This window comes from Lepidochelys olivacea, assembly GCF_965140295.1.
Source record: "Lepidochelys olivacea isolate rLepOli2 genome assembly, chromosome: 3".
Taxonomy (NCBI): Eukaryota; Metazoa; Chordata; order Testudines; family Cheloniidae; genus Lepidochelys; species Lepidochelys olivacea.
The window spans coordinates 210,826,413-210,851,984 of NC_140413.1; the positions used below are offsets into that span (position 1 = coordinate 210,826,413).

Consider the following 25,572-nt stretch of genomic DNA (forward strand, 5'->3'; position numbering starts at 1 on the left):
CACATCAAATTTTGATGTGTTTGAGCAGTCTTTAAAAAATTAATCTGCATTATTCCTGCTCTCAGAACCTGGACAGGCAGTTTTTACACAATCTAAGTAAATTGTGCAAGATTATGCACTCATGATTTTAGTTTCCCTTGCCAAGCTAAAGCAGAAAGGCTTGATATCTATATCTGAAGAACTCTGTGTAGTTCAAAAGCTTGTCCCCTCTGTCAACAGAAGTTGGTCCAATACAAGATATTACTTCACCTACCCTGTTTCTCTCAGTATAGAGAAGGATCACCGTAGTCCATTAGCTCCATCGCATGAATAGCCATTTCTCTGGGATGGAGCCCAGACACACCACCTCCACAAGTCTGATCTGACATGGCAATTCTGTTTCTAGTCCTGCTATATTTAATCTCTCCTTCCCCTCTACACTTCTCTACATTCCAATCCCTTGCCCAAAAGACAGCAGAGAAGATGGGGTAAGTGTTAACTTTGAAACTACTGTGTTTCATACACAGCTCAGAGAGAACAAAGATGTTGCCAGGAAATGCAAATCCCTTCCATTGGAACCAAGAACTCTAGGGAGATTTATGCAGATATCAATTCTGTCCCGTCCCTGCCCCTTCTGAACATATCAGGAGGCCTGGAGAGAACAAAGTAAAGAGTCAGAGCTTATAACTACAGAGCACAGCTCCTAGACCCATTCCCCTGGTACCAATCAGGATATGACCTACTCTTTGAGCTGGAGGTGTGACTCTGAGCTGAAGGAGACACAGCATGCTAGCTTGATCAGCGCTAGTATGGGTAAAAGTAATGGCAATGTGAGCCGCTTGCCACCCCAACTACATATCCATGGTTTTCAATGGGTCTGTCCTTGGAGTGGCTAGCCCCTCCCACTGCTTCTCTATTGTTAGCATGCTAGCTTGACCAGAGCTAGCACAGGTATGTCTGCTTGAGCTGGGAGTTGCACCTCCAGCTCTAGACGTAGACATACTCTGGGTCCGCACCGCATGCTTGAGCGGCTAGGAGTCAAGCTCAGCCCACACAACAATCCAGTGTTTTGCTCTATAAAGCCAAACGGAAACTTTCGTTTTTTGATTTTAGGCTTTGATCTTGGTGCCAGACACAACCACCCTGCAGGGATACCCCTGTGATCCACATTTCACATGGATCCTCCCTTCCACCACCAATCCCCCATCTGCACAAGCAATTGTTGAGAATTTTGGAGTTTCAAGAAACAGGTCTTTCTCTGGGGAGATACGTCTCAGGAAACCCTTGAGTAAACGACCTCACGAATTTGCAACAACCTGTACCCTGAGCCATGATCTGGAATACTAGTGTTCAAGCTAATCAGAACATACATGTGAATCTGTAGGATGGACTGAAAATTTGACTTTAAACAAAAACTCTGGGCTTGTCTACACTGTTCCATCATGTGGCCCATGTGGTGTAAATTCCAAAGCGCACCAAAATGTTGCAATCCAACTGCCCCATGTGCATCTTATTGGCGTGAGCTAAAAGATACTTATTTTTTGTTAACTCAGCCCTGTCAAACCAGAGTGAAAGGCAAGCACAATGAAATAATTTGCAATATATGCTTGTAATTTTGTACCTGTCAGTATAACAATCAAGTAAATACACTATTTCATCCTCTGTTTGGGAAGTGCAGCAGAGCTAAGAAATGAACAATAATTTAAATACACTATTTAAAACCTAGTTGAACCAATCTTCTGTTTAATAGTGTATCAAGTGACCAGTCATTGTCAAGTAACTACAATACTATAAGAAAGAGCATTCAGGGACAAATCATCACAGGTAAAATATTTTATGTCACTTAACAGCCAAGTAGAGTTTCATATTCTCATTCTATAGATTGAATTGAAGAAATCTAACTGATGTGACTAGATTTCTAGGCATGTTCTGGCGAGTACTGCATCTACCACTGACGTATAGTATGACATGTGAACATGCACAATTTTTTTTAAACCATGCCTACAGAGTAGGATCTAAATTGGACATAAACACATGCAAGACATCCTCTCTTCAATAAAACCATTTACCTATTTCCAGTGTAATATTTTTGAACTCAACACCTATTAAAGTTGACAGATTAAGACAGCTCAAAACAAAGAGAAGCAGCTCAGTAGATTGTAATGAGTGCAACAGGTTATGCTTAATGAAAGCGTTTGGTTGTATTTACTTGTCTCTTTACTCCTTACAGACATTAATTTTATGCATGCCATTTTAAAGACATGAAGTAGTTAAACCAAGAAAGGGGACAAATACAGCAAACCATACACATTTTCCTCTAGCAACACAGTACCATAAAATTTCCCTGCTGCACATAATGGATGCATTTCCATCTCTCTTCCTTGGTCAAACATTGCCACAAGTGTTCTTTTTACAATTCTACAATATTTCAGGATAACAACGGCATTTCATTTTGTATGGACAGTTAAACATGCTCAAGGTTAAGTTTGCAAATAAACGGAGACCGGAAGGAGCCCAGGTAAAGATATCCATTGTGTTCATGTGCCTCACTAATGTAAGTTACCACCATTCCATTGGGATCATGAAAGCTTCTTTTGTAGGATCCAGTTTCGCCAAGTTCTATGACAAGGCTATACTTGGGCACAAACTTCATCACAGTTTCTTGACTTAGCAACTAAAGAAAGAAAAACAGCAAGAGTAAGTTGTCACATACAGTTATTTAACCATGAATTACATAAACTAATCATATATTTAAAAGCAATCGAGGATCATGCCAAACCTTGGCAATAATTAGTGAACAAAATAAGTCTTCAGATTTCAGCTGAAAGTTAACTGCATAGATTTAACATTTTAAGAGCACTGAAAAGTCGACTTTAAAAGCATGACTGATAGAAAATTCACTCATATGTGGAGCTCTGGGATTTACTCAGCATGACACTGATGCACAAGGCAGGAGTGTTCTCACACAGTTTCACGATGTGGTTGATGCCAGTGGCCAAAAATCAAACAGATTTTGTATAGCTCTCAACAGTGCTGCTTATTTGTGACTTGGTCCCCAAGCCTGTCTTCCTCTGTTAATATTCTTTTACCACACCCAGAAAGTAAAAAAAGAAAGTTGTAATGCAGCATGGCAACAGAGAGCTTAACTGAGCTGGCATTTCCATCTTAAATGCCTATTGTTAGTCAAGATTGATTTTTTTTTGAGAGAGAGAAATTTTGGGCTAAAACTTTTTTTTTTTAAATCTGTTAAAATGTCTGGGGATAAAGAATTCAAAAAGTCACACTGACAAAATGTTTTGTTCTTCCTTTTAATTGGGTTTTAATAAAAGGCAATCAAATGCCAACACCTTATGTTGATGCACCAGTGAGGCTGAGAATTTGATAATACGAAAGAAAATACATGTACAGGTAAGAGAGACCGCTGATTGGAAAGACTGCCTTTCCATTTTATAATAGTGTACTCACTATTGGTAATAGCAAGCCTTAAGTTTGCTAACTATAAAATATGCAGATGATGCCTCCAACTAGTATCATGTGGCTTAACTGCAGCTTTAATCAGAGTACCATGATATCTTCCCATGAAAAAGAGCTAAAACAAAGTATTTTCTTCACTTTCAATAAAGTAGTAAACTGGTTTTCCCCTTATCTTAAATATATTTACCTTAAATATTATTCTTTTAATCCATGGTTTTTCAGATATGAAATCCACCATAGAAAATCCAGGATTGGGTCGAACAGCTGACATGGCTACCCAATATCCCCCAGAGCTGCTTAACCGGATATTATCTGGAAAGCCGGGCATGTTTTCTACAAATATATCTGCTCCACCTTTCATTAATCCAGAGACATAGTATCTGTAAAATCACAACAGGATAATCAGGACATCCTCTTAACCTAAACAAAGTTCATAAAATAAACTTAAGTTCAATGCATTTTCTACTAAACACAGCTTTTTCTTACTGCTAGCAGAGTGAAGTACAGTATGAACATTCTTCTGTCTGATATGCGTCTAGCAAGGACTACAGCTTGTGCCACCATGCACAAGGATCCAGCTGATGAAAGGAAGAGATTGTAAGCCAGATGTCTCCAGTGAAGGAAAAAACTGGGTAGAACAGGAGTTTTTCGCCTTGTTACTGAAAACCGCAGAGAGGAAGATTTAGTCTCTCTGAAAGATGTTACCTAACCTGTATGGTGTAGACTGAGATCAAAGTAAAGCCATAAGAGTATTATGAGTCTGGTTTGGGAAGCCAAATATGCAATGATTTAGCTGAAATACCAAGATTTCAGATTCTCACTATAGCACACCTGCAATATCACTGACATTGTAAGAGTTAGTGGGACATATTCTGATGGCTAACATAAAACCAGAGTAACTCCATTGCCTTCTATGGAGTTATTGCTGATCTCTGGTATAGAAACAGAATTTTCCCCACATAATTTATATAAATTGTGGGATTGAGCAATTCAACTCAGTTTACCCATAAAAAACAATATAAAGATATGGTGCTACAGTCTGTCACATCTACCCTATGAACTATGGTAGAGGAAAAGATGTGGTGAGAGCACCAAGTAGAGTGAAGAATTAATTGACTCATGTTTTACAGTCCCCCTTAACTTATATGAGCCTTGCCTCCCCAACTGGGGTCAACTAAATTATAATTTCTAAAGAAATAAAGATAGATCAGAAATAATGCCTATTTGAATTTCAGCTGCTTGTGTAAGTAAAGCAGAGATGCTCAGTGGCTAACTGGAAGTCAGGTTAAATATTCTGAAGCCTGAAAAACCTCTACCAAGCACACTTTTTGAACCCTGCAATCCCTTTTTCCACCAGCCTCACAATAGTTTTGACTTTAGCTCACACTTTATTGTGACCAGAAGGCAAGAATATTAATCTTTTCTTCTTAATGCTGAAAAAAAAAAATCACCCAAAACAAGAGACCAGTCCCTGCTGACTGGAGGGCAAAGACACACAATGATATTGTTGTGTGTCCATTTTGCAGAGTGGCAGAGATGTTCTGCTGAATCACACTGTTAACAGATATTCAGACTCTGCAGAGAGCTACTGAAATCCTACCAGTCCCTACCCTATCCACACTAGGGAGATTTTAAAGGTCCCCACCCTTACTGTTTATCCCACCAGTATTAACAGCCTTAATGGAAATGGACCACCAGCTACAGGCACTGTTTTAAGCACCACACTGATTAGATTTGCTCTGAGCCGGCCAAATTAATTGATATGGTGCGTAAACAGTGTCAGCAGCTGTTGACCCATTTCCACTGACTTCCCTCCAGAACCCCAGTGGACCTGGACCAGAGAAAGCTGCACCAGGGTTAAAAATTGCAGGAAATTTTTAAAAAATGTCTCTAATGTAGGCAGGGCTATTGTACCACACGAAGCTGGTTAACTCCAGCTGGATTAAAAGCTAAGTGGGAGTGGCTGCCTAAAGAGAAGCAAGGACCAAGAACAGAAGAGGCTCTGGATGGAAACCCTAATGACAGCCAGACACAGGGAGAAGGGCTACGGCTAACATTTGCGTTGAGTTATTATGCTTTGAGTTACAAATACAGCTAAACTGGGGTGAATATGGATACTAATGCAGTGTTTGTGCACTTTGAGGTCAGGGTAGGGATTCGGTCTACTCCCTTAATGACTGAGAGGCACCCTTATGCCACAGCGATGGGAATCAAATACCCAGATAGATCCATGCACAAGACTAAAATCTGCCTTGATTACACCCTGTGGATCCCTACTTGAAATCAATAGGATTGCATGAGTTGTAAATCAGGGAAGTATTTGGCCCAAGATTTTCTTTTATGCCATGTAGTCACATTGCTTAATGCACTACTGAAAAGGGCTCAGATAGTGATGATGATGGTATAAAAACCTATATAAAATAGAACAGAAATCAATTTAAATATAAAGTAATTTGATAAAGTAATGTATCCCCAAAGTAATCTCACTCACCTCCTTATTCTAGCTAAGGTCGTTTCTGCTACCAACACAAAATCTTCAGCAGGAGAGAGCTGGACTCCATTCGGAAACCTCAGTCCCACCATTAAGACTTTCACTTCTTTTGTTACAGTGTCATATTCAAGCAGGCTAAAGACAGAACATTACATGTGTACTTAAAGTGAAGTGGGATAAGACAGTTTGCTCAACTGCATTTTGCTTTGCCAGGCATTTCCCTTCCTCTTATTCCTTCAGGTTTTATATGCAAAGAATATGAGAAGCAGAGCATGTAGGGCATATATAAGTTTATTTATTTATGACCTGGAGAGTGGGGCAGAAATACACCAGCTTTTTAAGGTTGCTAGACAATTTTCCATGAGAGAATTTGGGTAAAAAATGTTAATTCCTTTAATTTTAAAAGGCACATTCCACTAGAGAAGATTTACACAAATAGGCTTTCTGAAAGAGGAGGAAATCTCTTACATCTGTTTCATTTCTGCACATGCCAGCTTCTTCCACACATTCTCCCCTTGCCTTTTTCAGAGCAGTGTTATTTACATGGTCTATAAAGACTCAAAGGGTTTTTAAAGAGTTGTCCTGGCTATTCTGATTGGTTTAATCTGCTGTAGGGTAAATGGAATGCTGTACATAGATACTTGCCTTCCATCATCTGTGCCTTCCATAACCAAGAATGAATAATCCCTCCTATGCCATTTACTGCTGGAATCTGTGAAGAAGATTTTCCTCCCATCCCGAGTCAATGTGAGGTCATTCACAAAGGACATTTTGTGACCATCAACTGGTTCACTGGTTGATAATAGCATTTTCACGTCACCTGATTACAAAAAAATAAATAGATCTGCCCATCTTTTATGCTGCCATTCCAATACTCTAAATCCTAACACATTCGGGTAGGTGTTAAATTGGCCCAATATCTTTTCTATCCTTAGAAGAGCAGCTGTCAATGTTATACATCATTTTGAGTGTGTAAAATTTTAAGGTATCAGCATCTGACACTTTATCAATCCACGTCCACGGCGTGCATAGAAATGGTAATGATGAAAAGTGTTAATGATTGTGTTTGCCTTTTTAAAAATTAGCTTATGCATGAGATTTTGTTTCGCTCTAAATATATTTAAAACGAAGCCATTTTTACATTAAAGGGATCAGATACCACTGACCAAGTTTCACAAAGGAGTAGGTTTTCAAATCCATTGAACCCCTAATCTACTCAATACATTTACTTGTAAATTTCCAAAATGAATAGGATAAATTTGGCTGTGATCAACATTTCTGGTGGAGTGTAACAAAGGGAATATAAATCTTACCTTGACTAAAAAGCTGAAAACACAACCTTAACTTTGATATCACTGCTGATGCACCTAAAATATGCTCTTATTTTGCAAGAGATCTACATACACCTCTACCCCGATGTAATGCTGTCCTCGGGAGCCAAAAAATCTTACTGTGTTATAGGTGAAACCGCCTTATATCGAACTTGCTTTGACCCACTGGAGCACGCAGCCCCGCCCCGCTGGAGGGCTGCTTTACCGTGTTCTATCCGAATTCGTGTTCTATTGGGTTGCGCTATATCAGGATAGAGGTGTATTTCATATATGTCAATCAACTTACAAAAAGTCTCAACTGAAGGAAGACTGAAATCTGTTTCTTCCAGAAATTCCCTCCCCCTCTCCACCAAAAATGTAGAGATGTGTTACTGCAGATCACATATTGGGTTTTGGAAGCTTTTCCTGTATAACATTCACAGCTCTTACTTTAAAAAAAGGTTTCAGGTTTTGGATAGGGTACATAAGGGAGTTTATTTTAGTACTTGTGCTATTTAGAGACCAGACAGTTTATTCAGAGTGGAATAACTGTACTTAGGCTGAGGCACCCTGTGCAGAATTTCAGCCCAGAACAAAAACTTAGTAACAGTTTTGTATCCCCAAGGGGAGGAGGAGGAGGTTTTTTGTTTTTGTTTTGTGTTTTGTTTTTTTTTGCGGGGTGCAATATTGACTGAAATACAGCATAAAACTAGTATCACTGCAAAACTTTTACACAAGAGAAGCTTCATATTGTAGAGAGCCATACACTGTAAAAGCTTTTAAAATGTATTTTCATTTAAAGTATAAACTCAGGCCCTGATCCTGCAATTGGAGCCATGCAAGCAGACCACTGTACCATCCTGCAGTTGGCTCTATAGGGGAGCAGGACTGTTTAATACTTAGGGCACTAGCCTGGGACTTGGGAGACCTAGGTTCAAGACCCTGCTCTGCCACAGACTCCCACTGTGACCTTGGGCAAGTTACTTAACCTCTCTGCTTCAGGCCCCCATCTGTAAAATGTGAATAATAGCACTTCCCTATCTCATGTTGGGGGTAAGGGAGATGCAAGGATAAATGCATTAAGGATTGTGAAATGCTCAGGTAATGGGGAGGTACAGAAGTACCTCAGCTAAATATGCTTTTGTTTAGATAAATCAAGCACCTAGATCTATGGATAAAAAGCACTGGGTAGAAGTTAAGTGCTTTCCAAAAGGTAAGCGTCGGTAGCCCTCTTTATGGTGACGGAAACACAGAGGCACGCAGTGCAAAGTGATTGGGCCAAAGCCACAAAAGTCAAGCAGAGCCAGGAACAGAACCCAAGCTGCCTAACTCATAACTCAGTGCCCAAAGCCAGGGAGGGGAAAAAAACATACCTGTGACAGGATCAATTTCATATATTCCGTAATAGGCATCTGCCACAAACAGGGTATTATTTGGCCCAGCTCTGATGCCAAGGGGTCTCCCGCAGGTGAGCTCATCTTCCCTGGTTCCTTGTGAGATAATTTTACAGCTGTTTTATAGGCACAACAGTTTGTATATAAAGGTATTGAAGCCGACAAGAAAGCCCAAAAATAACAAGACTATATTGCCAGTCCCCCCACCAGCACACTTATAAATATATCATGCTTTCATTTTTCCAACAGGAAATGAATTTTAATGATCAATGAATCAGAGCTGCTCGGTTAGCATTAACACTGCCCTCTACTGACTGGCCTAGCAAAAAAAACATACCTACCCTAGTTAGGGGTGGTTGAATATTTTCCGAATTTTTTCTTTTGACAGAAGTTTGAAATTTTGATTAAACAAATATTGACCAGAAAGTGGCTGTCCTCATCAAAAAAGTTTGACTTTTTTTTGGTCAGAAAACCCCAAACCAAAAGTATTCTGGTTTTCTGATAAAAAGTCAAAAATTTCTGCTGAAAACAACAAAATACTATTCCTACCTACATGCCTCCAGCTTTCACCCTGACCACACCACACGATCCATCATCTACAGCCAAGCTCTGCGATACAACCGCATTTGCTCCAACCCCGCAGACAGAGACAAACACCTACAAGATCTCTATCAAGCATTCTTACAACTACAATACCCACCTGCGGAAGTGAAGAAACAGATTGATAGAGCCAGAAGAGTTCCCAGAAGTCACCTACTACAGGACAGGCCTAACAAAGAAAATAACAGAACGCCACTAGCCGTCACCTTCAGCCCCCAACTAAAACCCCTCCAACGCATTATTAAGGATCTACAACCTATCCTGAAGGATGACAACACTCTCACAAATCTTGGGAGACAGGCCAGTCCTTACCTACAGACAGCCCCCCAACCTGAAGCAAATACTCACCAACAACCACTTACCACACAACAGAACCACTAACCCAGGAACCTATCCTTGCAACAAAGCCCGCTGCCAACTGTGCCCACATATCTATTCAGGGGACACCATCACAGGGCCTAATAACATCAGCCACACTATCAGAGGCTCGTTCACCTGCACATCCACCAATGTGATATATGCCATCATGTGCCAGCAATGCCCCTCTGCCATGTACATTGGCCAAACTGGACAGTCTCTATGTAAAAGAATAAATGGACACAAATCAGATGTCAAGAATTATAACATTCATAAACCAGTCGGAGAACACTTCAACCTCTCTGGTCACGCAATCACAGACATGAAGGTCGCTATCTTACAACAAAAAAACTTCAAATCCAGACTCCAGCGAGAAACTGCTAAATTGGAATTCATTTGCAAATTGGATACTATTAATTTAGGCTTAAATAGAGACTGGGAGTGGCTAAGTCATTATGCAAGGTAGCCTATTTCCCCTTGTTTTTTTCTACCCACCCCCCCGACGTTCTGGTTAAACTTGGATTTATGCTGGAAATGGCCCACCTTGATTATCATGCACATTGTAGGGAGAGTGGTCACTTTGGATAAGCTATTACCAGCAGGAGAGTGAGTTTGTGTGTGTGGTTTTTGGAGGGGGGTGGGGAGGTGAGAAAACCTGGATTTGTGCTGGAAATGGCCCACCTTGATTATCATACACATTTTAAAGAGAGTGGTCACTTTGGATGGGCTATTACCAGCAGGAGAGTGAGTTTGTGGGGTGGGGGCGCGGAGGGTGAGAAAACCTGGATTTGTGCTGGAAATGGCCCAACTTGATGATCACTTTAGATAAGCTATTACCAGCAGGACAGTGGGGTGGGAGGAGGTATTGTTTCATGGTCTCTTTGTATATAATGTCTTCTGCAGTTTCCACAGTATGCATCCGATGAAGTGAGCTGTAGCTCACGAAAGCTCATGCTCAAATAAATTGGTTAGTCTCTAAGGTGCCACTAGTCCTCCTTTTCTTTTTGCGAATACAGACTAACAGGGCTGTTACTCTGAAACAAAATACAAAAGACTTTCCCCCCAACCAGCCCTAACCTCAATACTTCTGACAGCTACCAGAAATTCTCCTTTAGAACAGGCAGTAAAGATCTGTGTTTTCAAAGCAGATATTTAGCACTACTGCCTTTAATGTATATACATGGCTTAGCCATTGACCATAGTGATTTCATAGGCATATACAGTTGAAATCACTGCAGTTGCCATTGTAAATTCTACTACCTCGACTACTATACGAGCCGACAAACAACACACACAAGTGTGGTACTAGCACCATGTTAGTAATAACCGGTATTTACTCAGTCACCTTCAAACAACACTCTGTTTGCTAAAACTCCACAGATACGGCAACTAGACAGCAGAGCAACAGTAGTAGTCCAGGATCTACGCAGAGATTCCATTAGGATTACCAGTGGGTATTGAGTTTTGGGAGAGTTTAAATGCACTTCAAAACATCCCCCAAACTTCCTCGCATAGGCTGGAAAACAGCTGCCTGACTATTCTTTGGGGTGTGTTTGGGGTGTGTTTTTAGCCCTCAGTTTTATTAAAAAGGAAATTATGTATTGGGCCAGATCCTTAGGTGGTATAAGCTGACAGCTCTATTGATGTATATCGACATAGCTCCATTGACAGCAATGGAGTGGTGCCATTTACACCAGCTGAGAATCTGGCCTGATGCATGACAAAGTGATGTAGAAAGGCTAAAACAAAGAAAAGCAAGGGTATGCAGCAAAAGGGCTGTATTGTCATCCTTCACCACATTGCGCCCAGGTATTGCGGAGAATTCCCACCTGTCTTTTGTAGGGGTATATCGACACTGCAGTCAGGATAGCACATATAGACATCAAGCAAATCCGTCTTTGATGGAGCTAGCTCACTAAAAGTAACAATGTAACCACAGCAGAACAGGCCAGCTGCCCAAATACAATCCCGCCTGGGATTCCAGCCTGTACCCCTGCTATTTTTTAGCAAGCTAGCTCAATCAAAGCTAGTCTGAAAATACATATGCATGCTGCTTTAAGATTGGGCGTTTAACTCAGACTCTCAGAGCCCTGCTTACAAATTAAGCCCTTTAAAGTAGGCACTACAGTACCTTTAGGTAACATGCAACTAACCCAATTACAAAAACTTAATATATAGCAATTTTAATTTATGCAAATCTTTCCACATTCCTCCTTCAAACAATGTGTCTTATCCACCCAGAAGGGAAAATAAAAGATGAAAGCTTGTTTAACTGATGGAGACAAGATATCTTAGCTATACCTAAATATTTTAATGTCTCCAAATCTCAAACTCTTCAGAGATTACAAAAATAAAATTAAAAAAATCACATCTATAAAACTCTGAAATAGTTAACATTATAAAGCTCCTTTAATCCTGCAGACTATCTAAATTCTTCACAAACTGTATGCAGCATTACTGAGATGCAAACACATTTGGGGAGGATGACAGCAAGCAGGTGGATAACCAGCAAAGCATAGCCTTCATAACAGAGTAGAGAAGAAATTTTGGCCAAGGGAGCCAGGGCAAGTTGTTATTTGTTTTTACACAGTCTTTATAAAAGAATTAACCCATGTAATCTTTAATGGTAAAAAACGCTGAGCAGGACCTGTGTCTTTCACATAGCTTCTGAAATAGCCACAAATTAAGCTGTATGGAACTCCCACTTGTCTGCCTTGAATGATAGAAGAACTTAACCTTTTGCCTATAGGTCCAAGACATTTTCTCTCTTCTCAAGTTTCTACAAGTTGAGAGCTAGATCATGCCATTTTGGTATATTCCAGAGTAAGGGGAGGAGCTCCAATGCCCCAAGAGAGCACAGTGAGGCATCTCCCCCAGAAAATCACAGGTATACAGGTGATCATGGTCACTAATACCTTCAAGAGGCCTGGCCCACTCTCCCAAATGGGGCAGAGGGTTTAAGAGCATGGTCCAACCTCCTCGCTGCCTCTTTTGCTGAAATACACCCCAGAGAGATGGAACAGTGCAATCCTTCCATTTCCCCAAACCACAAAGAATGCAGTACTGCCTGGGCTATATACAGGCTGCATGAAGTTGAGCAGATGAGCAGGGAAGAGGGATAATACACGCTCCTGGTACTCCCCCAGCCCACACCCCTACGTAAGAGCCACATACAATCTTGTCTTGTATTAAAGAAGGGCAAATCTAATTTGTCATCATCATCAAGGCTCTCTCACCAGGTATTATAGAAGCATTTGAATGCTCTTAAATAAGTCTTACTGTAACTATGCAAGCAGCACCATGTGGACATGAAATCTGACAGCCAAACCCATCAATGCATGTGAAAACAGGAAAGCACAGCCCCAAGCTTGCCTAGGAAAGCTGTGCTCTCTTTGGCTGTCTCTACAGGCAAACACCAGAAGCGAAATATACTACTGATGCCGGGCTACAGCAATACTTTACTAGTGCTTCCACTATGCTGCAGCTGCATTACTGCTGTAAGCAAGTATCCACAGGTGCAAGGGATGTTAGCCAAGACTTTCAGACCTAGAAACCTAAAGTCAGGCTTCTGAACTGACTCACTAACAAAGGTCATAAATATATGAAGCTTCCACTGACTTCGTGAAAGATCATGAGAGAGGCATACTGTCATGCACACATTGTTAATATTCTCATGAACATTAGTTTAACATGTTGGAGTACATGACATTCAATGAGAACTCATCAGCTTTGCATAGGTACAATGTAGCATACGTAATCAAGGAAATATTGAGAATACATGTCAACTAAGCATGGACATGTTACTGTCGTCTAAAATCCAGCTACTGCACACATGCATTATGCTGTGAAATATGTGAAGATGTGCACCTGCAAAAGAGAGCAAGATTGAACACTAACTTATTAATCATTACAAAATTATCCCATAGTCTTTCAACTGAATGATAAAAGTGTGTAATGGTCATTATTTACTTACTGCATGGACCCTGGCCAAGTCTGGCTAACGTTTTTATTTCCCCATCTTCAATTTTTAGAATCTTTCCATCAGCTGTGCCAGTAAACAGCACATCTGTATAAACAAATGGTATGATTAGCTTGGCTACAAAACTGCTGTAATATACAAAATCTTTTTATAATAATGTAGCACAAATGTCAGCATTGAGCCCACATTCCTCCCACACAAAACGTATTCACTTCAAACACATTTAGTTAAAGATAAATTCTTCCCCATTTATTCTTGTACTTCAACTGAAGTGAGCGGAGAGTGTCCAGGCAACTAAATCACTCAACTAGCTAAATTGGATTCATTCAGATAAAAAGGAGGAGTTGAGTCTCAGAGTAGGTCGCTGGTTTGAATCTGACCATGGACATTAGTGATGGTTCTGTGGCCTCATGTCAGTGAACAGATTTCCACATCACCAAAAAAAGATTCAGACACCACCGTATAAGTCACCTTTGTTACTAGTTTATGCCAGCAACTGAATTATCCTCTCATGCTAGAAATGGTTTCTTCAGGCCTGAAATACACAAGCCGGGATGTTTATACTGATACTGCTTAGGCTGTACCTGATCTGTGAAAAGATTACTTCAGCTCAAGGAATAAATCCAGCACTTCATCATCCAAAACCAAAAATGTTGCTCAGTCAACATTTTGATGCTAAGTCACATGACAGCAATGGGACAAATTTGTTCTTAATATGCCATGATGAGCTCAAGCCCCTCTCTGAACTTTGCCACGGTTCTTTTACCAAAAAAAAAAAAAAGGGTACATAAATGATGGGTTAGAAGAATTGCTAAACTGTTGGGCTTTTAAACCTCCAATTTAGCTGCTTGGAAGTGCAATGGTTTACTCCAGAACTGTCAGAGGAAAAACTATTTTGATCTTCAAGAAAGGAACAGCATCTACTTCCTCGAAAAGTTCTAAACTTCCAGCCAGGTCAGAGGTTACGGCCATCTGAAGGCCAGTAATTTGCCTGCAACCACCACCTAGAGAATAGAATCTGAAAGGCTGACTAATTGGGAAGCAGCAGACAGCATCCATATTTTGACTAAACACTTCAACACATGTTTGTGGAGCCAGGCAGTAATAGCAGAAATTAGAGAATGAAAGACTTTGGTAATGATTTACTGAGCACTTTCCCCATAAGGTTAAAGATAACTAGGGCTTTAATAGATCTTTCTAGTTAAGTAGGAAACATGGCAGCAAGAAATGAGGTAAACATACTGTACTAATCAATTCCCACCTTTAAAGGAAACTGCAGAGAGACTGTCTCAGAGAGAAAACTGAAGCTCCAGCTCTTTGTTTACTGTTAGCATTGAAACACCCAAAAACCTGATTCTATGGCTAGGCCTGAATCTCACCACTTTCAGGGCACACTGCAAAATCCACCTGTCACAAAGGCACTTTCCTAAGAAATGGGCACAGAGCCCGTAACTCCATTTGAGTCTGGCCCTTCTGATAAGAAGCTGCTCAGTAGGACACAGTGTGGAGCTAGTAGGGGCTTTCCATGTAATGGGACAAATTTATTTAAAACCACCTCCAACGCATGTATACAGCAGTAATAAAATTTAATGTTTAGGGATCTGATTTACCATTAAATACAATTTATTGACAGTACATTTTATCTTACTGAAATAAAGCTTAATACTCTGAGAAACTCAATTACATAATCATACAGGTGGATAGTTAAAAAAATCTCTATAACCACTGCGACCTAGTTAAAAAGTTACCCAAGTGAATATCGGAACAATAGTTTCTACAGTTAGGACCTTGATGTCATTAAAGGCCATGTTCCAGAAGGGTAAGGATTTCTTGTGATATCTAAATTACTTACTCCTGGGAAAGGAGGTTACATGGAGATATGTAGTTCTGAGCTGGTGGTTGCTGACCCAAAACAATGCTAAATTGCAGACACATGGAAGCCTGCACAATTTGGTATCCAAGAGATATGTGGCTGAATCAAACTCTTAGCAAAGAAACAACAGTGAAAAGCCACCCTAAATCTCTAAAGTTTTCCGGTGCTTACCACCAATACTGGCAATAGATTCTGGTCCAACAAGTTGGTTTTCAAATATCCTCTCTGCTTGTCGCAACTTAATATTTGGCTCTAATGCACCAGTCAGGAGGGGGGGTTCTTTGAAGCTGTAAAATCAAAATGCAGGTCTCATGATTTTATCACAGAACAGGTACAAAGTCAAATACACTTGAGCAAAAAGTTGAGCAATTTTTCCAGCTTGCCAACTACACTACAAACATGACCGCCGTTTTTGAAACAGTATTTTTCATTTTCCTGGACATCAGCAGACTTTTCTGATGCAATATATCAGCTCTAGCTTGCATCAGGTCTTAGGAAATAAGAGAGTTTTACAACACTAGCGTCTTGATGTTCATTTAAATACAAAAAGAAAAGGAGGACTTGTGGCACCTTAGAGACTAACCAATTTATTTGAGCATAAGCTTTCGTGAGCTACAGCTCACTGTAGCTCACGAAAGCTTATGCTCAAATAAATTGGTTAGTCTCTAAGGTGCCACAAGTCCTCCTTTTCTTTTTGCGGATACAGACTAACACGGCTGCTACTCTGAAACCTGTCGTTTAAATACAAGTCAATTTCAAAGATGTGGTTCAGTAATCTTAAATAGTTGAAATAAAATTCAATTCAATGTTGCTACTTAACTAGTTGATGTTATTATGGCCCCAATCCTTCAACTGGATCCATGCAGATGGACACTTGAGTCCACACACATCTGATTGTAGGTTTGATGCCAGGAGGAGACACAAATCATCCTAGAGAATTATATTCTATACTCCTGAAAGAGCCTTACTAATTGTGACAAACACCTCACTTCAACCCTGATTCTGTGCTTATTTACACATATGACTAGTCTCCCCACTGAACGTACATGCATAGTTATGTAACAGCTGCAATCTTGGCCAACATCAGGGTCTTAACCAGGATCTCCACAGCTAAAAGTCTCTGAACTAAAGAGCTATGCTTTCTGACTGGGACCATAACAGACTCTCAGCATCTGTGGATTGGGAATAGAGGGGGCCACACACTGACCAGTAGGTTACATTTACTTACATGAATAAGCTTTGAAGGATTGGAGCCTGTAAACCTGACTGATGTGCCTAGTAGCAACTGGGAAGGTAGAGAATTCCAATTTCTGTTACAAATAATCTAGATACATTTAAGTACAGCATTAGCAGAGCAGTGATAATTAGTTTGGCTTTGAGGGTGCTTTTTTAAAAATCTAGTAAACAAATTAGTAATATTCTTAGGCTCATATTCTGCAATCTGATCCACAGGGGGTCTGTGTTCAATGTGGTTCCCCATTGACTTCAGTAAAACTTCATGCAGGCATAAGGGTTCTCTGCAGCAGATACGATTGCTGGACTACAGTCTTGGACTGTAGCACTTTGGGACAGACACTGTGGCCTTTGTATGTATTTGTATAGTGCTTATAACAATGGGACCCCCAACCCTACTTCTGCACACTACTGCTTGATATTAAACAAAAACCATAAAAACTCTGTGAAATTGAGTCCCACCCCGGGCTCACACCTTGGGCTGTCACCCTCAGGCTCGGGGTGGGGGGAGAACGGCTGCAGCTGTGAGCCCCGCATGGCTGTCAGTGCCCCCACTTCAGCTGGTGCAAGCACTCCTGGTGAGGACACACACCATCAACAGAAGGAGGATAGTGTGGACACCAATAGCTGATTGAATTACTGTGGTGGCTGTAGGTCAACCTAAATGTAGTCTACCTAATTTTGAAGTGTAAATAAGCCCTCAGTAACTTCATGAAAGTTGACTAAATCTTATCCACCAACATAGAACCAGTATTAAAAGTTACCTTGCAATAAAATTCAGTTAAAACACAGCTCACCTTAGAGGTTGAGGATCTATTGGACATTCCAGAAGAACTATTGCTCCAAGCAAGGGAATAATTAGGCACACAGCCAAAATCATGAAGGTCATACGGAACACCTTGCTGCTGTAAGTACTGCCACACACAAACAAACAAGTTAGGATTAGAGCATAAACACAACCTTAAGATTTTAAGAATTCTCATCACAAAATTGTTTTTGAAAAGCCCACTTTTCTGCTTTCATCCCCACTACACACACACACCCCTCTTCATGCTCAACCACCTGCTAAATCACGTAGTCCGCATAAAATCAGGTCTGTCATCTGTTTGAATACAGTATTATATGTATACAATGCATGGATACTCTAGTTATGATACATCAGAAATACATATGGATAGACTACTACCTACCTTCTAAATTAACTTTGAGTCCAGTCTGGAAACTTCAATTCCAGTAGCTAATATTGCTGCCAAGAATAAGTTACCTCAACTAACTGGAACAAAAGAGCTATTGAAGTACTTTAAAGAAACACTTCCTTAATTTAGTGAGACTTATCTTGAAACTCATAATATAAGGTTGTGATGTTCCCATCTAGTGTTACCTGGACTGGTTATCTGCTAGATCACTCCAATCTTTGACTCTGGGAACCAGCTTTACCCCGCTCTGCTGTGAGAACCCCCTACTCCTGGGCTGTTCACGCACAGCCTCTGGCATGTACGCTGCTCCCAGCTACTTGAACCGAATGACACTAGCCACTATCTCTGGTCCCAGACACAACCCTAAGAACTTCCGTCTTGCAGTGTCCAGTTACACCCGCTGGACGCTGCAAGCTTATATTAGTTCATCAATTTAACAAAGAAATTGATATGTACCAGGCTGGTTATCCCAAGGGGAGTCTCTGCCACACTTCAAACCAAACGCACTACTTCATGGAGAATAGATTTATTAACTATGAAAGATAGATTTTAAGTGATTATAAGTCAAAGCATAACAAGTTAGATTTGGTCAGATAAAATAAAAGCAAAATGCAGTCTAAGCTGATCTGAACACTTTCAATGCCCTTACAAACTTAGATGCTTCTCACCACAGGCTGGCTGGTTGCTCTTCAGCCAGGCTCTCCCCTTAGATCAGTGCTTCAGTCACTTGGTGAGGTGTCTGTAGATGTAGGTGGGAGAGAGAGCATGGCAAATGTCTCTCCCTTTTATCATGTCCTTTCTTCCCTCTTGACTTTGCCCACCCCCCCTTTCAGAGTCAGGTGAACATTGCCTCATTGCAGTTCCAAACTGACCAAAGGAAGGGGGCATGACTCACTCGAGAGTCTAACAGATTCTTTTGCTGCTGCCTAGGCCAGCGTCTTTTGTTTCTGTGAGGCTGGGCTAGGCTAGTCCCATATCTGCCCTGATGAGGTGTTTATTTTAAGCTATGAGGATACATTTTCAACCTCATAACTACATAAATGAAATTATAACCTATAACATTACTGTAACAATAACATTACTATAACAACCAAGCTCAGTGCATCACGAGCCTTCCGAAGACACCCAATATGACAAACTTTGCATTGGATACCACACAACCATTTTATAAAGATGAACATGGGAGTGTAGGATGTTTCCCCAAGGTACAGAACGTCAAAAGAGTGAATATGAATAAACCCTTCAGTTCACCCATTCAGGACACAATATCCTTCAAAACATGAAACAAGACACTGAACTCTAAAGTAACAAGCCTAAAACTGAGAATGTGTGAACAGCAAGCTAATCATGACGCTCAGAAAACAAAACAGAAATACAAACAATACCTTCCCAAACCCGATGGCAGAATTTTGCCCTGGGAGTACAACAGACTTCCGGAAGATATAGTAAGGCAGCCCATCTGCTGACAGTAGCCTGTGTTCTCCATATTTACCATGAGAACCATGTTCCTCACTCTTGAAAAATATCATGATCGTGACAGTCTGTTGCTCTCTGAAGTTGGCCAGAACTCTTCCTTGGAGTTCAAAGGTGTAAAAGCCAAGAATTATCCCCAAGTGTCTACAGAGAAAATTCAAGACTGAATACAGTTCCTCTGACATGACCCTGACAGGTCCCTCAAGTACTGAAATGGATTAGATTTTACACATTTACATGGCCCATGTTAAGGAAAAGTTAGTATATGTGACTCCACTTTGGTTTGGGGCCCACCATTGTCTAAAAGCAAGCACATCATGCACCAGGAGGAGTGTTCCTTAGATACTGCATTCCTGTGAAAACACTCCCCCTTGTTTCCAGCCTGTCTCGACTCCCGGTTTCTGTTCTTTGTCTGTTCCTAACTCCCTGCCTCCTGGCCTTGTGATGTGGGCCTCCCATCCTGGTAAGAAAGGTTACTGATGCATTGCTTTAGGACCATGTTGTGTAGCTGAAGTAATAATTTAGCACGGGGAATGTACCTAGCATGGACAGGGGGTAGATAAGGAAAGGGTCTGTCTATTGGCTAAGGTTTCCGATGCACGAGGGCAACATGCTTTGCTAAAAGGTAGATAATCTTTGTATAACCTGCATTTGGGGTCCCCTTCTGACTAGCAGGGGGCACCACGCTCGAGCGTAATAAACTTAATATCTTTGGAAACTCTGCAGTTGTAGACTTTGTTCGTGTGCCTCAACCTAGACTCGAACTGCGCGTGACCTATCAGGTATAATTCGCAACACCCAGGTAGAAAGGAAAATATATACTGTTTTTCTGTGCAGGCACACCAGGGCTGCACAACCTTCCTCGATGCAAACACGGTCATCTTTTGGGAATGGTTCTTGCATAAATTTTTTTTTACTGTAACAAGCCCAAAGACACAGAGTAAGCTTCCAGAGAAGAAAAATGCATGGATTTTTGGGGCGTTTGTGGCTTGAATTGAAAAGGCAGCCACTGAGACTTTCAGCTGCTCTCTAAAACAGCCATTGGCATATACCCGATCTCCTTGCAGTATCAATTAAACCAACAGCAATAGTACCTTGTGATGGCATACATTAATCCTTGGAACCTTTCCAAGGTATTGTCCTTGATCAGCCAACATCCAAATAGGGGAGAAATGTGTGTCGCCGCCCTGTGTACAAATATCGCTGTGACCACTAGGCAGTTAGCACATAAACAAGGTGCTGACACCAGCCCTAGAGTTAATCTTTGGGATTGTTAGTGCTGTTCCCTATCTGAAAAATCTAAGTAGAATTGGATTTGTTCCTATTTGTGTGTAAGTATCCACAAATTTGAGCATGTAGCTAGTCATGTTCCTTTTGCAGAGGCATGATTGTTGGCAACCCAGTTCTGACTGCAACTGACAGGATCTATTGTTGTAGAGCCTGGCCACTCTAGGCAGGCACTGCTTGGTAGCTGCTCAGTCAGAATGGGCACAGCACACAGCAGGCCTTTCCAGGAGGCGTTGCACATACTAAGCTGTCCTGAGGCGACAGCTAGGCAACAGACTACTTGTGGTAGCGCTGAGCCAGACTGAGGCCAGGATATTTGGCACAAGGCTGCCCCAAAGCAGCAGACAGGGATCAGGCCAAAAATGCCATTGTCACTGCTTTGTTTGTTGCCATGAAGATCAACCCTTTAGTGCTCTTCCACAGTTCAGATGCTTTCCAAGGGGACCACCTATGGGTGTTCCCCTCCCGCCAGTTATCTTTTGCATTTTAAAACCATTCATCTGGAGCTGTGTGTTATTGGTAGCAATTGCTCCACTTCTCCCTCCTGTGCACCTGCACCAGCCCTCTCACACTTCTGGGTAACTCAGGGAGTTACAGTAGCATTCCCCATATCAGGCTCCTCCATCTTCCTCAGCTGCATTACAGCAGCAAGCCCCATTTCCAATCACCACCACCTAAACTGAGCCATTCTGGGAGCTGCCTTAAACCAATTCCTTCATCTCCTCTAGGCCAAGCATCTGCTGTCCCTACAACAATCACCGTGTTTAGAACTTGCACCTCAAAAGCTTCAACACCAGCTTCCCGGGCACTCCTGGCCTCTGCACCAGCAGCCTTGGAATTGAAAGGTGGAAGCAGAGAATGAGAGGCAGGTAGAGGTCCTGATTAAAGTTGGCCTCAACTCTACATCTCTATACATTAGTTAACCAATAACCGAAACCTCTCAAAAGATATAGGCTCAATATCGTCAGAACTGTCAGAAATCACTCTGAGCTAAGAGCTTCAACCAAAACCTCTTTATAACAGCTGAAAACTACTTAAAAAACAAGTGTGCATCAGAGAGAAAACTGAAACTTAGCTGCTGAAGCCCACTTAAACTTCAGTAAAATCTTGCTTTCCAAGGTAAAGGTTACATTTCTGACCCCAACTAAACAACTGACAAAAGAAAGAAAGAGTACGAAAAAGATTTGAAACCTCACATTCCTATGATTCAGGAGCTGCTAAAAATCCCTTTAATAAAAAAAAGACAGAATACAGACAACTCTCTATATTCCAAACTGTGGGCAATAAGGTGAATGACTGGAGTTAAAATTTACTAATTTTGATAAGCAAGATGTGAATCCTTAGATAAGATTAGACCTCAAGAACCCAACATATCTGGAATCCAGCTCTAGAATCCTAAAGGACAGACAAGGTCTCCAGCAAGCAGCACAGTAATGGCCCCTCTTTCTGACTGAAGAGGCGGAGAGATACTTCTGGAAGCAGGACAAAAAAGATCAGGCAGAAACTAATGGGTTCAAGAGTCAGCTGTGTCCTGACCTCCAGTGCAGCCTAGCTGGATAGGTGCTGAATGGGCCTGGAAATGATTTTGCTAAAGGCAGTGCAGCTTCATTCCTTTTTCCAACAAAACTCTCAGTTGTCTACTAATTTAAAAAAACCTACTTGTTTTGGGAGGTGAACTAATTTACACTTGCCATCTAAGATAACAGGAAAATACAAAACACACCATAAATGAATCACACCCCTCTTGTAATTGGTGGGCAGAGTACATATCCACAAACATCCCAAGCTATTCAAGCTAGATCAACAACTTAGATATTGGGAAAAAATACATGTAACTCTCTACAGTTGCTTTTTTGTTAGACACTGTTGGTTGAAATAAATCATTGTGTCTCTTTTTCTTTATATTAAGATCACTTGAGTTCAAGAGCACTCTGTAAATGTATCCTATCACATTACTGAAAACAGTACATTTTCTTTTAAAATAAGGAAGGAAAGCCCTGGCAGATGGTTCCTTTGTACCAAGCCAGGAAGAGGGGGCTGCTGAAGCTGGCTTATCATCTTGGAGCAGGAAGTATCGAGACAGGTTACCAAAGCAACCATCCCTAATATTTCTTCCATTTCAGAACAGTGTCAAGACAGAAGGAGGGAGACTGGTGCAACAAGCGGTCCCAGCCACTGGACTAGTGCAGGACACATCAAGGCAGGAAAAAGAAGTTGTCAAAGTAACTGAGCCTGGCTGGCACCTCCTAATACCTGGAAAAACTGTTGAAACAACCAGTCCTTGTAGCCACATCCTCTTAGGCCAGGAAGTGTTGAAGCAGCAAGAGGCAGATTGCTGAGGCAGCAAATCTTGTTGAACCTCTCTGACAGAAGATATGTCAAGGGAGTTAAGATGTGCCATATGTACCTTATAGGTGTACACCCTCAGCCTGAAGGATGAGAGCTCCTAATTAGAGAGGCATGGCAACCAGGTATACTATAGGGCAATACACAAACAAAGCCACCAATGGTAGCTACTTTCTTCTGATGAACCTGGATGACAAAGGAAAGAGGAAAAATAATTTGCAAGACATCAGGATCAAAAGAAACAGAAAACCAATATAATCCAAGGCTGTGCAAATCACCAACTGCCAAATCCAAGACAAAAAACAATTAAAAGGGTAGAAAATAAAAATGGCCACAATCATATCAATCAGTTATAACTATTACCTTTAGAAATGTGTAGTTTATTCCCTGGTTATGCAGATTTACATGAAGCTTACTGAATAAAAAAATGACAGTTTAAAATGGAATCTTTTAATCTAGTTGTGTTGAAAAAACATTTTAAAGCTATTGCATTATATGGCCTAAAATTAAGTATGAACTGTAAATTTACACTGCTGCAAAACAGTCAATAGGACAACACAAGTACAACCAAAAGCAGAACTTGGCCCACTGAACGCATCCGATGAAGAGAGCTGTAGCTCACGAAAGCTTATGCGCAAATAAATTGGTTAGTCTCTAAGGTGCCACAAGGACTCCTTTTCTTTTTGCGGATACAGACTAACACGGCTGCTACTCTGAAAGAAATGCAGGAGTAACTCTGGCCTGGTTAATGTGTATTTGTGTTGTTTTAAAAATAGGTTTTGACATAAAAGTCTCAAAAGCACAAAATAGTATCGCTCAATTAAAAACCTCTTCTGCCAGAGAAATCTGTTAGAAGTATACAATGTGGAAAAAGCCCACCACCTTTAGACTCTGATTATCCGCACCAAATATAGAGTGAAAGTCTGACATTCCCCGGTCCCTAAAGGAAGTACGATGTTGACCAAGAAAAACACCAACAAGAGACGTTGCAAAATGGGGAATGGTTACAACATAAATACTATTTACTCCAGAAGAGATCTAGGGATGAGGGGAATGAAGTGCCATGAGAGGCCTATGAAACAAGAGATCTGAAATACTCCGCCAGGCCATTGCCACCTACACCCCCAAGAGATCTCTCTTCCATGTCTAGACACCCCTTTTCATGTAAAGACCCCAGACACCCAAGCATTAGCACCCCACAGTGTTCCCCAAGCCACCACAAGGTACAAAGCCAGGCTCTGGCCATTAGCACCTCCTCCCTCCCCCTACTGCCCCCCCTCCCAGAGGGAGTGCCCCAACCCCCATTTCCAGTGCACTAAAACTAAACCATGCCCCACTCCCCCCCCCTTCCCTCAGCAAGGTCAGCTCTTCCTCCCTCCCCCTCCTATTCCCCCCCTTCCCCCAGCAAGATCAGCTCTTCCTCCCTCCCCCTCCTACTCCCCCCAGCTCTTCCTCCCTCCCCCTCCTACTCCCCCCAGCTCTTCCTCCCTCCTACTCACCTCCCGCCCCTCAGGCGGGGTCAGCTCTTCCTCCCCCATTTCTCCCCCCACCCAGCAGCAAGGTCAGCCCTTCCTCCCCAGCGAGGTCAGCTTTTCCTCCCTCTCCTCTCTATCCACCCCCACCCAGGGGTGCTGGGAGCGGCCCACACCTGCCATCCTTGGCCGCCTGAGCCGGGGTGTCCTCCGTGATGACCTGGGGCCGCACAGCGCGGCGCTGCCGCAGGCCCTCAGCCTCATTCATGCTGGCCAGCGCCTCAGCCCACCCCGGGCCCACACAGGCGCGCCCCGCCCCCGCTCAGCCCCGCCCCATAGCGTCCCGCCCCCGCTCAGCCCCGCCCCACAGCGCCGCGCGCGCCCGAGACCCGCTCAGCCCCGCCCCACGGCGCCGCGCGCCCCGCTCAGCCCCGCCCCACAGCGCCGCTCACGCGCGCGAGCCCCGCTCAGCCCCGCCCCACAGCGCCGCGCACGCGCCCGAGCCCCGCTCAGCCCCACCTCACAGCGCCGCGCACGCGCCCGAGCCCCGCTCAGCCCCGCCCCACAGCGCCGCGCACGCGCCCGAGCCCCGCTCAGCCCCGCCCCACAGCGCCACGCACGCGCCCGAGCCCCGCTCAGCCCCGCCCCACGGCGCCGCGCGCGAACCCGAGCCCCGCTCAGCCCCGCCCCACAGCGCCGCGCACGCGCCCGAGCCCCGCTCAGCCCCGCCCCACAGCGCCCCGCACGCGCGCGAGCCCCGCTCAGCCCCACCCCACGGCGCCGCGCACGCGCCCGAGCCCCGCTCAGCCCCGTCCCACAGCGCCGCGCACGCGCCCGAGCCCCGCTCAGCCCCGCCCCACAGCGCCGCGCACGCCCGAGCCCCGCTCAGCCCCGCCCCACGGCGCCGCGCGCGCCCGAGACCCGCTCAGCCCCGCCCCACGGCGCCGCGCGCGACCGAGACCCGCTCAGCCCCGCCCCACGGCGCCGCGCGCGACCGAGACCCGCTCAGCCCCGCCCCACGGCGCCGCGCGCGAACCCGAGCCCCGCTCAGCCCCGCCCCACGGCGCCGCGCACGCGCCCGAGCCCCGCTCAGCCCCACCTCACAGCG

The 25,572-nt window shown here is 43.0% G+C and overlaps 1 protein-coding gene across 4 annotated transcripts; it reads right to left on the reverse strand.

The window, feature by feature from the left end:
- Nucleotides 1-1,701: 1,701 nt before the first annotated feature.
- APMAP (adipocyte plasma membrane associated protein) lies at nt 1,702-24,778 on the reverse strand. Of its 4 annotated transcripts, none has more exons than XM_084624255.1 (9): nt 24,641-24,778; nt 17,488-17,604; nt 15,629-15,744; nt 13,579-13,671; nt 8,628-8,744; nt 6,590-6,764; nt 5,945-6,079; nt 3,641-3,833; nt 1,702-2,653 (listed from the first exon to the last, which is right to left on the reverse strand). In XM_084624255.1, exons 1-9 carry the CDS (start codon nt 24,730-24,732, stop codon nt 2,444-2,446), a joined length of 1,248 nt encoding a protein of 415 aa, XP_084480381.1. In that variant the 5' UTR covers nt 24,733-24,778; the 3' UTR covers nt 1,702-2,443. The 4 variants fall into 4 exon arrangements, with proteins under 4 accessions (XP_084480381.1, XP_084480384.1, XP_084480382.1 ...); XM_084624258.1 differs by lacking the exon at nt 24,641-24,778 and adding an exon at nt 23,054-23,147; XM_084624256.1 differs by lacking the exon at nt 24,641-24,778 and adding an exon at nt 18,555-18,861.
- Between the last annotated feature and the right edge of the window lie 794 nt (nt 24,779-25,572).

Bases quoted from the DNA above. Each gene is read 5' to 3' on its own strand.
- APMAP (XM_084624255.1), bottom strand. From the start codon at position 24,732: ATGAATGAGGCTGAGGGCCTGCGGCAGCGCCGCGCTGTGCGGCCCCAG. The intron at 13,672-15,628 runs GTAAGCACCGGA...TTGTTTATACAG, and splicing joins ATCTATTGCCAGTATTGGTG to ATGTGCTGTTTACTGGCACA. The intron at 3,834-5,944 runs GTGAGTGAGATT...GTGATTTTACAG, and splicing joins ACCTTAGCTAGAATAAGGAG to ATACTATGTCTCTGGATTAA.